Genomic DNA, 14,743 nt, shown 5'->3' on the forward strand with positions numbered 1-14,743 from the left:
ATGGGTTCTCTCTGTCTTAATTTAAAATGGTTGATCACATTTCTGAAATTTGTCCCTCCCGCAGCTCCTCTCTTTGTGTATGGTAGCATGCCTTCTCCACTAGAGGTAACGAATACCACCATTACTGTCCAGCTGAAGCCAGCACGAGGCCGTGGTGCTTCAATCAGGTGAGATTTCCTGCTGACAAAGCAACTGTGGAAAGCGTGCAGCCATCAGTCATGCCACAGTGAGCCATATATTCCATGCAGATTATTATCACAAAGTATCTATGAAGAGTGGGGAAGCTCGATATCTTAAATCTTTGATTTATCATAGGGAGGCTTCAGTAAAATCACTGAGGGAGAAAGTATAGAAATAATATTGAAATTTACATAACATGCAAAATCACACATCAGTTCAGCAAGACTGTGCTAGCCACAGTTGCCATTTTTACAAACACAGATAAATGTGTACACACATGAAGGGGATGTATATGGGAGAGGGTTAGTTTTGGAAATTTGGATATTATCAATAGCAACATTCTAAACATTCAAAAGTACATTTCTAAAATTTGATTTTAACTGGAACATAGTCATTCCACAAAGTCCCTTCTATAGTTTTTTTGTATTCATCAATGCCGTTGCTTCACATGTCAATCAATTTATTTTCACATAGCCCTAAAAGAGGTAATAGGACAGGAGGAATTATAATGACAGTTCTGCATCAGAATTTCTTTGGAAAATCAACAAATTGCAATATATTTGTTATTCTTGAACACAAGGAGTTTTTTCAGAATTATTAAGTTATAAGATTTTCTTATAATGAAGTTTCCTATTTATTTTATGTGAGACTCGGCATGGGTAATGATCCCTTTCAGGTATTCTTCTTGAGAGGTTAACCCTGTTATTCACTGCCTCCCACAAAGTTACACTTCAGAAAAGAGATGAAGTGCCATCAGTACTTAGGTGAAACATATTTTCATCTGCCCCTTGCAGCTTTCAGACAGTGCATTCCAGGTCACTTCGCTCCTTAAAATGTTTTCTCATGTTACCACAATTGCATATTACTTTAAATCTGTATCCTCTGACTACTGATCATTCTAGTGTATGTAACAGTATTTCTTTTACTCTATTAGACCCTTCATAATTTGGAAGATCTCTATCACATCTCTCCTTAATCTTCTCTGTCTCAAAGACAGCTTTTCTAGTCCATCCATTTAACCATGATGTGGTGGTACTGGTGTTGGACTCGGATGGGCTGAGTCAGGAGTCACATGACACCAGGTGATAGTCTAACAAGTGTATTTGAAATCACAAGCTTTCAGAACATAGCCCCTTCGTCAGGTTCCGAAAGCTTGTGATTTCAAATCAACCTGTTGGTCTATAACCTTGTACTGTGTGATTTCTGACTTTGTCCATTTAACATTTTAGAAATGGATATTGTTGTATTTTTATTCTAAATGTTTCCAAATAAGCTCCGCATATAACTTTATTAATTATAAATTTCTTTTGGACATTGTGTTGAAAGTGTTTACCACATCGTTGTGAAACAGAACAATCTACATAAAGTGAAGCAAGAACCCAGAACACAGAAGTGCTTTCCTTTGCCCATTAAATGGGAAGAGGCTGCAACTGAAGACTTGCCATACTATTACAGTGCTGAGCTCACACCTAGCAGCCTTCCAGGACTAAAGCCTTTCACTGTTGGAGATAATGGCACTTACAATGGCTATTGGAATGTACCGCTGGTATCTAAGAAGAATTATAGCATCTACTTTCAAGCCATGAGCAATTTCAAAGGGGTAAGTATACAATGATTACAACTAACTGTTCAATTCCCAACTATCAGTTCAGCAGCACTGATGGAGCTGAGTGAATTTAATTCACATTTTTACAGTTCTGAACCAGGTGAATCTGTATCCTGTTTTATGACAGGTTTACTCTTGTCATTGCCTTTCCAGTACCTCCTTGATCTTCTTTGTTCCATTTTATCTCAATCAACAACCTTAGATGTGAAATTTTCCTGTTAGCTAACCTCAGCCAAAGCAACATTGCATTACCACAACTGGATGCTGTATTGGATAATGGAGTTGGTGCTGGGGCTACCTAACAATGAGCTAGCAATCAGGTTCTCCTCATGATTCAATGTCTCAGGAAAATTTCACATTTATGATTGTTGGTTTAGATAGGATTAAATTCGGCACTGATTAACCGCTAATCCTCTCACACCGAACCATGATGTAAGGGTGTGTTGACTTGTGGAGAAGTGGAATTGAGTTTGAAGATCAGTCATGATTTTATTAAGTGGTGGAGAAATCCCAAAGAGCTACATGATCTCTTGAGGCCTCTTCTGGAATAGTGTGTCTGGTTCTGGTCGCCCAATTATCGGAAGGATATTATTAAAAGGTGGAAAGGGTTCAGAAGAGATTTACCAGGATGTTGCCAGAGCATGGAGGATTTGAGTTATAAAGAAAGGATTGATAGGCTGGGACATTTTTTTTAACTGGAGCGTAGGAGGTTGAGAGGTGACCTGATAGTTTATGAAATAATGAGAGGTATAGATAGAGTTAATGGTAATTGTCTTTTCCCTCGGTTGGGGTTTTTCCAAACCTGGAAGTATATTTTTAAGGTGAGACAAGAGAGATTTAAAACAAAACACAAGAAGCAAATGTTTTTACACAGAGGGTGGTTCACATGTGGAATGAACTTCCTGAGGAAATAGTGGATGCGGGTACACTTACAACTTACAAGAGACATTTGGATAGGTACATGAATAGGAAAGGTTTGGATGGATATGGGCCAGGAGCAGGCAGGTAGGACTAGTTTAGTTTGGGATTATGTTCAGCATGGTTTTGTTGGACTGAAAGGTCTGTTTCCGTGCTGTGTGACTATGACTCTATGACCTACTGTTGCTCCTATTATGTTGTTACAAATAAAAACCGGCCAGCCAAAGTGCTACAGAGCTTCTGACACCTATGGCACTCTGTCAACAACAGAAGACTGGAGGGGACCTTTTTTAGAGGAAGCATGGGTAACATTTCCTCTGAACATTCTTCTATGTAAAAAGATTCCCATGCTGTGAGAATAGAGCGTGGTGAATTATATCTTGATTTTTAAAAAAAGGGCCTGGACAATTTTCTCCCATCTAAATTGATGGATAAAAAAATCTGGCTGCTATGACCAAGTAACTTTCCACTTCCAATTTTCCCCTGAGAATTTTGACTAGTCCATTCTTTATACTTGAGTGAATAAAAAAAAAACACGAGCAGCAAGCTTACTTCTGACCCTACAATGAAAAGAAGGTTAATATTAAGTCACTGAGGTTGGTTGGACCTAGGACTGTATCCTGTGGAACCTCTGCCATGACACCCTGAACCTGAGAAAATTGACCTTTAACAATCATGATGAGCTTTCTTTGTGCAAGGTATCAGTACAACCAGTGAAGAGTTTCATTTTCCCCGATTCACAATGTTTCCAATTTTGCCAGTGCTTTTAGTTTTCACACTAACTCAGTGAAATGCTACCTTGATGTCAAATGTAGTCTCACACACACCTCAACTCTGAAGTTCAGCTCTTTTATCCATGTTTGTATCAAGTCAACAGTGATATCAGGAGCTGAGTGACCTTGGTGGAACCCAAGTTGAGCTTCAACTAGCTGATTATTTTGCTGATGATTAAGAGTAAAGTGGTAGTTGGTCAGGCTTGATTTAGTAGACAGGACACACCTGGGCAATTTTCCACATTGTTGGGTAGATGCCAGTTCAGTAGGTGTACTAGAACAGCTTGGTTAAGGGTGCAGATCAGTTTGAACATCTGTACTAAGCCTCCCCTCAACTTTCATTGCTCAAGGAGAACAATTTCAGAGTGCTTGAAGAAATTAATATTATCCAAAGAACTGGATGTTATCCAAAATGAACAGTAAATTTCTGCATGTCTATACTGCATGTTACTCCAACAGAGGTAAATTTATTCCTTCCCTGGGACTAATCTCCACGAAATAAAGATGCATAACTCATATAATAATTGCCCATATATCTCACAGTTCTAAGATGCTTTGGGTCCTTCAAATGCTGCAGATCAACAGCATTAGGCACCAGTTACTGAACACAAGTTGTTTAGTTTACGGTGTCTAGCATCTTTCCATTATGTTGTGATATTAATATATATGATATAATTTGACTCTCTCCTCTGTATCCTGTTGTGTTTCTAAGTATATGCACAAAGAAAAACAGATTTCAAAATATGAGCAGGCAGCAAGTACTCAATATTTCTGTAGAAGGGAAGTGATATTTCCTTTAAACTTACTATTGCCACTGTCACTGAAATGAGCATATATGTTCTAAAGTTATTGGTTTGTGCCACTCTGCTGCTCATATAAATGCAAATCTATTAACATGCCAATATACAACAAACCTCTCTGCCCTCCCAGCTGTACAGTGTGCAGGTTACAGGTCATAACTATATGAATTGTTATGAATATGTGGCAGCATGGTGGCTCAGTGGTTAGCACTGCTGCCTCACAGCGTTAGGCACCCAGGTTTGATTCTAGCTTCAGGTCTGTGTGGAGTTTACATGCTCCCCCCATGTCTGCATGGGTTTCCTTCGGCTGCTCTGGTTTCCTCCCACTGTCCAAAGATGTGCAGGTTCAGTGAATTGGCCATGCTAAATTGCCCATGGTGTTCAGGTATGTGTAGGTTAGATGCATTAGTCAGGAGAAATTTAGAGCAATAGGGTAGGGGAATGGGTCTGGGTGGGTTACTCTTGAGAGGGTTGGTGTGGACTGTTTGGCCAAATGGCCTGTTTCCACACTGTAGGGATTCTATTCTATAAGAATATGAATAAACATGAATAATCTGACTGGAAAGTAAAATACCACGGGTGGTGGAAACTTAAATTGAGAAAAGTGAAAATGTTGAAGAAAGCTGAGCAATTCTAACTGTGGAGAGAGAAACAGTTAATGTTTCAGATAACACGCAACATTGAGGGCTGAAGGGCCTGTACTGCACTGTAATGTTCTATGTTCTATAATGTCTTATCATCAAACTGGAGAAAGAGGATTTCCTTAACTTTTTACCTCTAGCCTATTACAATCACTTCCTTTGATTCTCTTTTCACTTGTCCACCCCAAATCCCGTCTCTTATCATGTACTAAATTCTTTTTGCTATGTTGGTATGTATATGCTTTAATCTTTTAATGTGTATGCAAGGTCATTGATCTGAAACATTGGGCTCACTTTTTGCTTGACTGAGCAGATAGGACTGGAGGCAGGTGAAGATGTAGTGTGATCCTGATCAGTGGGCAGCTTTCCAACATGGTTTCACCTCCACTGGATTTGGCAGAATTGGTGGGTCCTGAATACTAGCTGCTACAAGGACAAAATAGGTAACCAGTTAGGTTCCTTAAGGATACCGCCCTCAGCTCAATAAGTTATTCAATTAGTTGCATTGGGTACCCCCCGCATTAGGAAACCACCCAAGAAACTGGCACATTCCTAATGACTAAACGAATCTCCAATCTATTTGAAAGTAACACTTCAAATGTGGGCCTTAGAACTGTGAGGGGTTTCCTCCTGATGTCTAAAAATTCTAAGCCTCCTGGTTACATAATTTGTGGCCGGCAAATGAAAAGAGAGCTGCCTTCAGTAGCTCCAACCTCAGATGGTGGAGCTGTTAATCTGTCAACCTTTTACTTGAATGGGACTTTCTGGGGCAGCCACAATTGATTACATCCATCACAAACACCCCGAGGTATTTGTGAGTTCCTGACCTTCAACAGTGGAAATTGGATCCACGAAAGAAAAATCAACATGTTAACTCTTCTCTGTCCACATGATGTTGTCCAACCTGCTAACTCTTTCCAGCATTTTATTTTCTGAATAACTTCAGTCTTCTACTTAGGGCCATTTGCAAAAACTTAAGAGTCGGTAAAATTTTGAATTATACCTAGTATTGTTTAAGGGCACAGTGAGAATGCAGCATGTTGGGGATGGTAGCATTACCATGACTCATAGAGTCATAGTCATAGAGATGTACAGCATGGAAACAGACCCTTCGGTCCAACCCGTCCATGCTGACTCAATGATCTTGATTTATTAATTATAGCTTATATAAATATTGATCTCCGACATAGCAACAACCAGCTCGACAGCCCTTGTTATAATTTCAGATTCCTCAAAGTTGTTGATTATTTGGATCAAGATAAATAAAATCAGAACAAAAACCATGATTGCTAGAGGACCCAGGAGTGTTTGTAGAGAGAGAAACAGAGTGTCCCCAGCATTCTTTGTGGTTGTTTTAGATTTCCACCATTCACAGTATTTGGCTTTGAAATAAAATAAGATCCTGGTTCCCAAGGGCCTATCCTGTCACATAACATGATTCAACACTTGAACTGGAATTATTAAATTGTGGCCATAAGACCGAGGAATAATGGTAGAAATATAGAAGCAAAGAAACATTGAAGATAAGAGCAAAAGCAGGCATTATGGCCCCTTGAGCTTGCTGTGCCATTCAATATGACTATGGCCAACCATTGAGCTCAATATTCTAATCCTGCCTTCCCCAATATCCATTGATCCCTTCAGCCACAAGAGCCATACTTACCTCCTTCTTGAAAACACATAATGTTTTGGCCTCAACCACTTTCTGGATGAAGAAATTTCTCCTCCGTTCTAAAAGGTTTACCCCTTAACCTTAAACTGTACCCCTGGTTTTGAAACCAAAAGAGAAAATGCTGGAAAATCTCAGCAGGTCTGGCAGCATCTGTAAGGAGAGCAAAGGGTCAGTTAGATTCAAAACGTCAGCTCCTTTCTCTCCTTACAGATGCTGCCAGACCTGCTGAGATTTTCCAGCGTTTTCTCTTTTGGTTTCAGATTCCAGCATCCTCAGTAATTTGCTTTTATCCCCTGGTTTTGAACTTCCCCACCTTTGGGAACATCCTTCCAGGATCTAACCTGTTAGAATTTTATAGGTTTCTATGAGCTCCACCCCTCATTCTTTTAAACTCCAGTGAATATAATCCCAATCAACTGAATCTCTCCTCATATATTTGTCCTGACATTCCAAGAGTCAATTTAATAAACTTATGCTGCGGCATGGTGGCACAATGGTTAGCACTGCTGCCTCACAGTGCAGGAACCCAAGTTCAATTACAGCCTCAGGCAACTGTCTGTGTGGAGTTTGCACATTTCCCCCATGTCTGCATGGGTTTCCTCCTGGTGCTCAGGTTTCCTCCCACAGACAGAAGATGTGCAGGTTAGGTGATTTGGCCATGTTAAATTGCCCATAGTGTTCAGGGGTATGTAGGTTAAGTCCATTAGTCATGGGAAATGTAGAATAATAGGGTAGACAAATGTGTGTGGGAGGGTTACTCTTCGGAGGGTCAGTGTGGACTTGTTGGACCGAATGGCCTGTTTCCACACTGTAGTGTTTCTATGATGAATCCTTTATAGCAAGAACATCCTTCCTCAGACAAGGAGACTAAAACTACATGCAATATTCCAGTGTGGTCTCACCAATGCCACACATAATTCCAACAAGACATCCTTGTTCCTGTATTTCAATCCTCTCAGTATGAAGACCAGCATACAATTTAACTTTACTGCCTGCTGTACCTGTGCACTTATTGTCAGCAACCGGTGCATGAGGACAGCAGGTCTCGTTGAACATCACCTCTCTCAATTTATAGTCATTTAAATAATAATCTTTCCACTTTTGCTACCAAAGTGGATAACCTCACATTTATCCACGTTTTACTGAATCTGCCATGCATTTGCCTATTTACTCAGCCTGTCCAAAAGACAGGGCAATGTCTCTATACCTTCCTCACAGCTGACCTTTCCACCCAGTTTTGTGTCATCTGCAAATTTTGAGATGTTCTATTTAATTCCCTCATCTAAATCATTAAAATATATTGTGAATAAGAATTACAGACCATTAAGCCCATCAAGTCTGCACCACCATTCAATGATATCATAGTTGATCTGATAATCATCAACCCCAGTTGATTGCCTTTTCCCCTGTAATCCTTGAATCTCTTACTGATTTAAAATCTGTCTACCTCAACCTCAAATATTCTTAATTAGACAAGTGTACAAACCTCTGTAGTGATAATTCTGCAGATTCACTATCTTCGGAAGAAATTCCTCCTCACCACTGTCGTAGATGGATGACCCTTTTCTCTGAGATTCTGTCCTCTGATCTGAGACTGCCTCATGTAGGTAAACAACCTTTTAGCAAATACATTATCAAGCCCCTAAAGATTCTTACATTTCAGTAAGGTCTCCTTCATTGAATCATAGAATTCTTCTAAACTTCAATGAGTTCAACCCACTCAACCTTACCTCATAAGAAAATTTCTCCGTGTCGGGGATTAATCTAGTCTTTTTTGGACTGCTTCCAATATCGTTCCTTATTTTAGAGTATCAAAACTGTATTTTAGCTGTGGTCTGAATAGTGTATTATATAATTTTAGAAAAACTTCTCTGTTTTTATACCACATTTCCTCAGAAATAAAAGGCTAACATTTCACTTGCCTTCCTTATTACCGGCTGAACTTGATGCTAGATTTTGTGATCTATGAATGAGAATCCCCAAATCCTTGTGTGCCATATCTGTATTCACTTTTTCCCATTTAAATAATTTTTGGTCCCTCTTCTTTCTGCCAAAGTGAATAACTTTATATTTTCCCACATTATATTCGAAATACTGAATTTTTGCCCACTTACTTAACCCATCCATGACTTCTTGCTGGCTGTTTGTGCTATCCTCACCACTTGCCTTCCCACTTATTTCTGTGTCTTCCACAGATTTGGCAATCACATCCCTTATCCATGTCATTAACATATATTGTAAATAATTGTGATCCCAGTATTGATTCTTGTGGAAAATGCTACCCAATTCTTCCTATTAATTTGCCCATTCTCTATCCATTCTAACATTCTCCCATAAATCCACAGGCTCATAGTTTTTCAAATAGCTTTATATAGGGTACCCAATCAAATGCATTTTGGAAATCCAAAATATTACAGCTATTAGTTCCCCTGTATTCATCTTGCTTGTTACTTCTTCAAATAATTCTAATAAACCTGTCAGGCATATATTCCTCTTCAAGAAGCTAGATGACTCTGCTGGATTATACCTTGTATTTCTAAATGCTCAAATATTACATCCTTTACAATAGACTCTAAAATTTTTCCAATAATATCTTCAATTTGACTAGCCCATAGTTACCTGTTTTTTTATCTCTCTCCCTTTTTGTATTAGGAGTTGGCAGTTTTTCAACTGGGACTTAGCCAGAATCTAAGGATTATTGGAAGATTGTTACCAGTGTATCCACTGTCTCTGTTGCCAGTGTAGGCTTTTATTGCTGCTTAGTCTAGTCCATCAGGCTTACTCTGGATATCACCAAAGGTACCAAGACAGGACCAAGGCAGTTCTAGCAACAGGATATGTCCAATTTTATTTTTATTAAAACAAAGTATGCCTCAAAAATAATAGCCAGTACCTCATAAACTTATCAAAAATATTTACAATAGCAAGTAAAGCTATATGGACTTGTGCAAGGATTAGGCCAAAACAGTGGTGGCGATCAGCATGCTCTGTCTCAGCTGCCAGTCGCAGATCTGACCACCCTGTCCTGTACTAGTTACATTTATCATGCTGTGACAACCTTTCTTACTTTTTGTTTTCCACACAGGCAGACTGTGCATTCAAACTTTGACACTGTCCAGTCTCCAACATAAGGGATTGTTTTTTTCAGGTTGGCGACCTGTGACCATAGGGACCAGTGCTGGAACTGCAAATGTTTACAGTATATATTAATCACTTGGAGGAAGGAAGCGAATGTCCTGCAACCAAATTTGCAAACAACACAAAAATAGGTGGAAAGGCAGGTTGTGAAAGGGAAACAAACAGTTTACAGAGACAGAGGGAGCAAGTAAGTCAGCAAAAGGTTGGCAAATAGAATACAATGTGGGAATTGTGAAATTGTTCATTTTAGAAAGAGAAACACAAAAACAGGATGTTATTTAGATGGCCTAGGACCAGAGGGCCATTGTTTCAGAATAAAGGGGTTTCGATTTAAACTGAAAATAAGGAGAAATCTCTTCTCTTATAAGGTTGTGAGTCTTTGGGATCTGTGGGATAGAATCCCTGTGCATATTTAAGGCTGAGATAGACAGATTTTTCATCAGTAGGGGAATCAAGGGTCCCAGACAAAATACAGGAAATTGGGTCAGAGGAATGTCATATCAGCCATCATCCAGTTAAATGGTGGAAAAACTCAAGGGGCTGGACAATCTATTCCTGTTCCTATTTCTTATTGTCTTAATCCCCATCATTGTGGCTCTGTAAGTAACTCCCCTGTTTCCAAGTCAGAGGCTCACAGTTCAAGTTCCACTGTGGGTCTTAAAGCTAACAGAGTGCATTTATAATGTGCCTAAACTGGTTGATTTACAATGTATAAATCATCTACTCCACCTATTGCAGTTTTCTGTTCAGCCACTAACATATAGTTTCTGCAGTGCAAGTGCCTCTTCACGTTCAAGGACTATAGACACAGGTTTTTGGTTCAAGCTTTACCTCATTGCAAGCATCCTTCTAGCTTTGAGTGATTTACTGAAGAAGAATCCATATGGAAATAACTATAATTAAACAGTGGTTAATGTGAAGAAAGAGAAACATATTCAATAGCTGTACTTTGCTAAGTCAAACTATGATTTCAAATTACAGTGTTTGGCTACAGTAAAATTAAAGATACTAATGTTTTTAAATATGTTCACATCATTTCTGAATTTTGAATATCCAGGTCATTATTTACTTTGTATTCTACTCACCAGAACATAATAATTTGCTCAATCCTGAATATGTTTGTTGATGTCTCAAATTAAATTGCGTAAATGTATTAGACTGTCACAAAGTATATTTTACATGTATTGTAATTAGCAAGGAGGAGATAGATTTTCAATTAGTATTGAGTGAAAAGATGATAGGGAATGGGCAGTAAAGAGGAGTTGTGGCCAAGATCAGATCAGCCATTATTGAATAAGTTGTTCTTCGCTTGTTTTTGTTACAAATTTAAAATGAAATGATTACTGATTTTTTTTTGTTTGTTTTTAATGCATTACATGCAGGAAAAAAAGATAAACTGTGTATTAATTGCTGAAAAAGGTAATTTTTTTTCCTGTGGCATTGTCTCATGCTCCAATGTTTTGTTATTTGTAAGTTTTTACCTGAACATTACATTACCATTTCATTTGTTTTATTATATTAAAGTAATATTATCTTCAAATAGTAAAAGGGCATTCCAGCTTTCCTATTGGGTAATAAACCCTAAAACAAACAGGTTGATTAAATAATAAGCCATATTACATGAATGACATAATCTGGAGCATTTGTGTTTCCCGTTGTCCTTTTTGTTCTCTTTGTCTTTCCACCCAACACCCAACCATGTCAAAATACTAATATGTTTAAACTCATTATTGATTCTGACATTTTATGACATAAATCTATCTAATCACATTCAAATTAACAAGAATGTTTCCAATATTTTATTTGTCAAGTTTTTTCTTTTTAAATGAGTTCGTTTTAGTGCAATATGAGACTTCTTTAAATAAAAATGAGTGCACTAAAAGGAATAAATTTAATTATTTCCTCCCTTTTTCAGATAATTAAAGTATCGTCTATGCCCCTCAAGCAGCATGCTTATTTTTACATGTTGGAGGCAAATATACTTTCTATTTGTTGTAGATGGCGTTCTGATCGATTTTAGCCTTTATTTCCTTATTCCAAGTTACAATTACTGAATGAAAGAGTGTTCTAAATGGAACACCATGGTAAGCTGGTATGGGAAAGATCTTTGCTTTGAATGGGAGCACTCCTGCAGATGGAGACGAAAATCTAACAACACAGTGTGGGTTTGAAGAGAAAAATAGGTGGGATGGAGGAAGGATCATATGTGTTGCATAGTAATTGTGTTCCTGTCTTATCTTTGAATGTCTCTAAAGTAATGATAACAAAGGAGAAAAGTTAGCTTTTTGTTTGTAATTTGCATTGTAAAAGCATCAACAAAGCAAATGTGTCATTGGTGAATGGGAATATAAATTGGAGGAGAAAGTGAGGACTGCAGATGCTGGAGATCAGAGCTGAAAAATGTGTTGCTGGAAAAGCGGAGCAGGTCAGGCAGCATCCAAGGAGCAGGAGAATCGACATTTCGGGCATAAGCCTGAAGAAGGGCTTATGTCCAAAACGTCGATTCTCCTGCTCCTTGGATGCTGCCTGACTTGCTGCGCTTTTCTCGCAACACATTTTTCAGCTCAATATAAATTGGAGGTAAAGATCAACCACAACCTTAATGAATTGCAGCATAAAACTGACAGGACAAATGGTTTGTTATCACTTTTAATATCTCATGTTCCAATAAATGTTTGAGGCAAGAATTACAGGTTCAGCTCTAGTTTGGTGTTCAGCCTGTCTGCTTCTAAATCAGAAACTAACGCATGGATGCTGTTACACATTAAAATTGGAGGAACTGTTGTCTACACTGTGTAGGAAAATCATATTGCAGGATATTTAATATTTACTGCAAATGCCCAGAAAACAACATGTTCCACTCCAACAGAATTACCATTCACTATGCCAATGACCTTGTCCACAGGGCTCGGGTCAAAATCAACACCAAGGCAGACCACATAAGGAAAAGTCTTACCCTTTCACATTTTTGGCAATACAACAATATCGACTGAATAGCCAGGTTTATTTATCAAATACAATCATAGGTTTCCTGCACTGAATTATTTCCAGATGATGACATGACGTAATAGATAAAAAAAGTAAGAGTATTAAACGCTCTTATTTCTTTCAAACTTAATTGCCCATTAATATGATCACATTGCTTTTTATAACAAGTTTGATTGTCCAGACAATGAATACAAACCTCTTGTAGTGCATTCCTAACAAACGTAATGCTGGAAAAGGGCTATTGGAGTAAATGAAACATTTTCAGTGCCAACTTGTGTTTCTACTTCACACTGTATTGTATAGAAAACTGAATAAAACGCAGTCCATGCACATTTGGTTTGATCTTCAGTAAAGATAATTCTACATTGCAGTCTTTTCTTTGTTCCTTTCCTGTTCTCTGTTAACAGCTGCTTACAAAGGAAGTCAAAAGGATGTACAACTTTCTCATCAATTGAGTTTGATCTTGAGCATCTGTGCTGGAAGCCTGGTAGTGTTTATCCTGATTCTCCTGTATGTCAATAAAGGGTAAGAGTTGAAGTGCCAAATGGAATTCCTGGCAGAAAACATTAGTGCTTTAATTTTCTTAATGCTTGGATTGACCATGTCATATGTACTTTGTCTAGCTCTTATCACAAGTAAATGAAATATTCTCAAGAAATATTTGGTTGAGACTGTATAATTGCAACATTTAAAAGACGTATGAATGAGTATATAAACAGGAAGTGTTTAGAGGTTAATGGGCAGATTTCTGGCAAATGGGATTAGATTGATTTTAGAATGTCTGGTCAGCATGAACAAATTTGACAGAAGGGTCTGTTTCTGTGCTGTACATCTATATGACTCTATAGTATTTCAGTGCTTCTTGTAAGTATTTCTTGAATTGTGAAATGTCTACAGTAAGTGGTGTTATTAACTTAAAGTAATTTATCAAAGTTATTAACATAGAATTTCCACTAATCTCATTGATAAGTAGTGTCATACACTCAAAAATAAAGTTGAGCTTTATTTCAGTTAACCACACTCGCTACAAGTTTCTCTGATTTATATAAACTATTCACAGTTCAATTAATCCTTACACCATCAAATCTCAGGCATTCCTTCAGACCACATCAAATGATGTTTAAAGTTCCAAGCATCCTTTCTTCCCAGTATGTCCGACAGTTTCTTAAACCGTACTTGCTTCTTTGTAAAATAGTCAGATAGCTGACTGCTGTCCCCCCCCCCCATATCAATGTGGTATTTCTTTATTCTCCAGTTATTGTTTTTAACATTGCATTATCATCAATCATTTCTCATCCACACCTTTTAGGGAGGCAATAGCCCAGTGGTAGAGAAGACTAGAGTAGCTTTTTATTTATCATTCTACGATATACAACTGATACATTAAAAATGAGACAGCATTCCTCCAGTACTGAGGGTGCTACATGGACAGCACAAATACTTAACCATACGTGGCATAAGTGCAGAAGTGCAAAACACGCGAGTTATAATGTAACAGAAGAATGATGAATAATAGACATTTTTCTAACAGCAATATGAAAGAATTTCAGATGGAAAATAATCTGATTATACTGTGTTAAGGAGCCTGATGCCTTGGGGAAGAAACTGTTACACAGTCTGGCCGTGAGAGCCCGAATGCTCTGATATCTTCAGCCAGATGGCAGGAGGTAGAAGAGTTTGAGTGAGGGGTGTGTGGGGTCTTCCACAATGCTTTTAGCCTTTCGGATGCAGTGTGTGGAGTAAATGTCTTGTAATGGAGGGAAGAGAGACCTGAATGATCTTCTCAGCTGTCCTCACTACCTGTTGTAGGATCTTACGATCCAAGATGGTGCAATTCCTGAACCAGGCAAAGATGCAGCACCTCAGGGTACTCTCAATCATCCTTCTGTAGAATGTGATGAGGATGGGGGTAGGAGGTGGGCTTTCCTTAGCCTGCACAGAAAATAGAGATGCTGCTGGGCTTTCTTGGCTATGGAGCAGGTTTTGAGGGTCCAGGTGAGATTCTCCACCAGGTGTATGCCAAGAAA

At 38.3% G+C, this 14,743-nt stretch overlaps 1 protein-coding gene across 3 annotated transcripts in view; it reads left to right on the forward strand.

Moving 5' to 3' along the window:
* LOC122563513 (receptor-type tyrosine-protein phosphatase U-like) overlaps positions 1-14,743 on the forward strand; it is a 374,817-nt gene that overhangs the window by 166,192 nt on the left and 193,882 nt on the right. For all 3 annotated transcript variants that reach the window (XM_087976736.1, XM_087976734.1, XM_087976735.1), the window contains exons 11-14: positions 65-167; positions 1,507-1,780; positions 11,111-11,147; positions 13,124-13,241. In XM_087976736.1, coding sequence (XP_087832862.1) covers positions 65-167; positions 1,507-1,780; positions 11,111-11,147; positions 13,124-13,241 — 532 coding nt within the window. The remainder of the gene's footprint in view (positions 1-64; positions 168-1,506; positions 1,781-11,110; positions 11,148-13,123; positions 13,242-14,743) is intronic.

Source organism: Chiloscyllium plagiosum, unplaced genomic scaffold (genome assembly GCF_037043375.1).
Source record: "Chiloscyllium plagiosum isolate Xiang-an unplaced genomic scaffold, Cpla_swu_hap1 HiC_scaffold_30, whole genome shotgun sequence".
Classification (NCBI taxonomy): Eukaryota; Metazoa; Chordata; class Chondrichthyes; order Orectolobiformes; family Hemiscylliidae; genus Chiloscyllium; species Chiloscyllium plagiosum.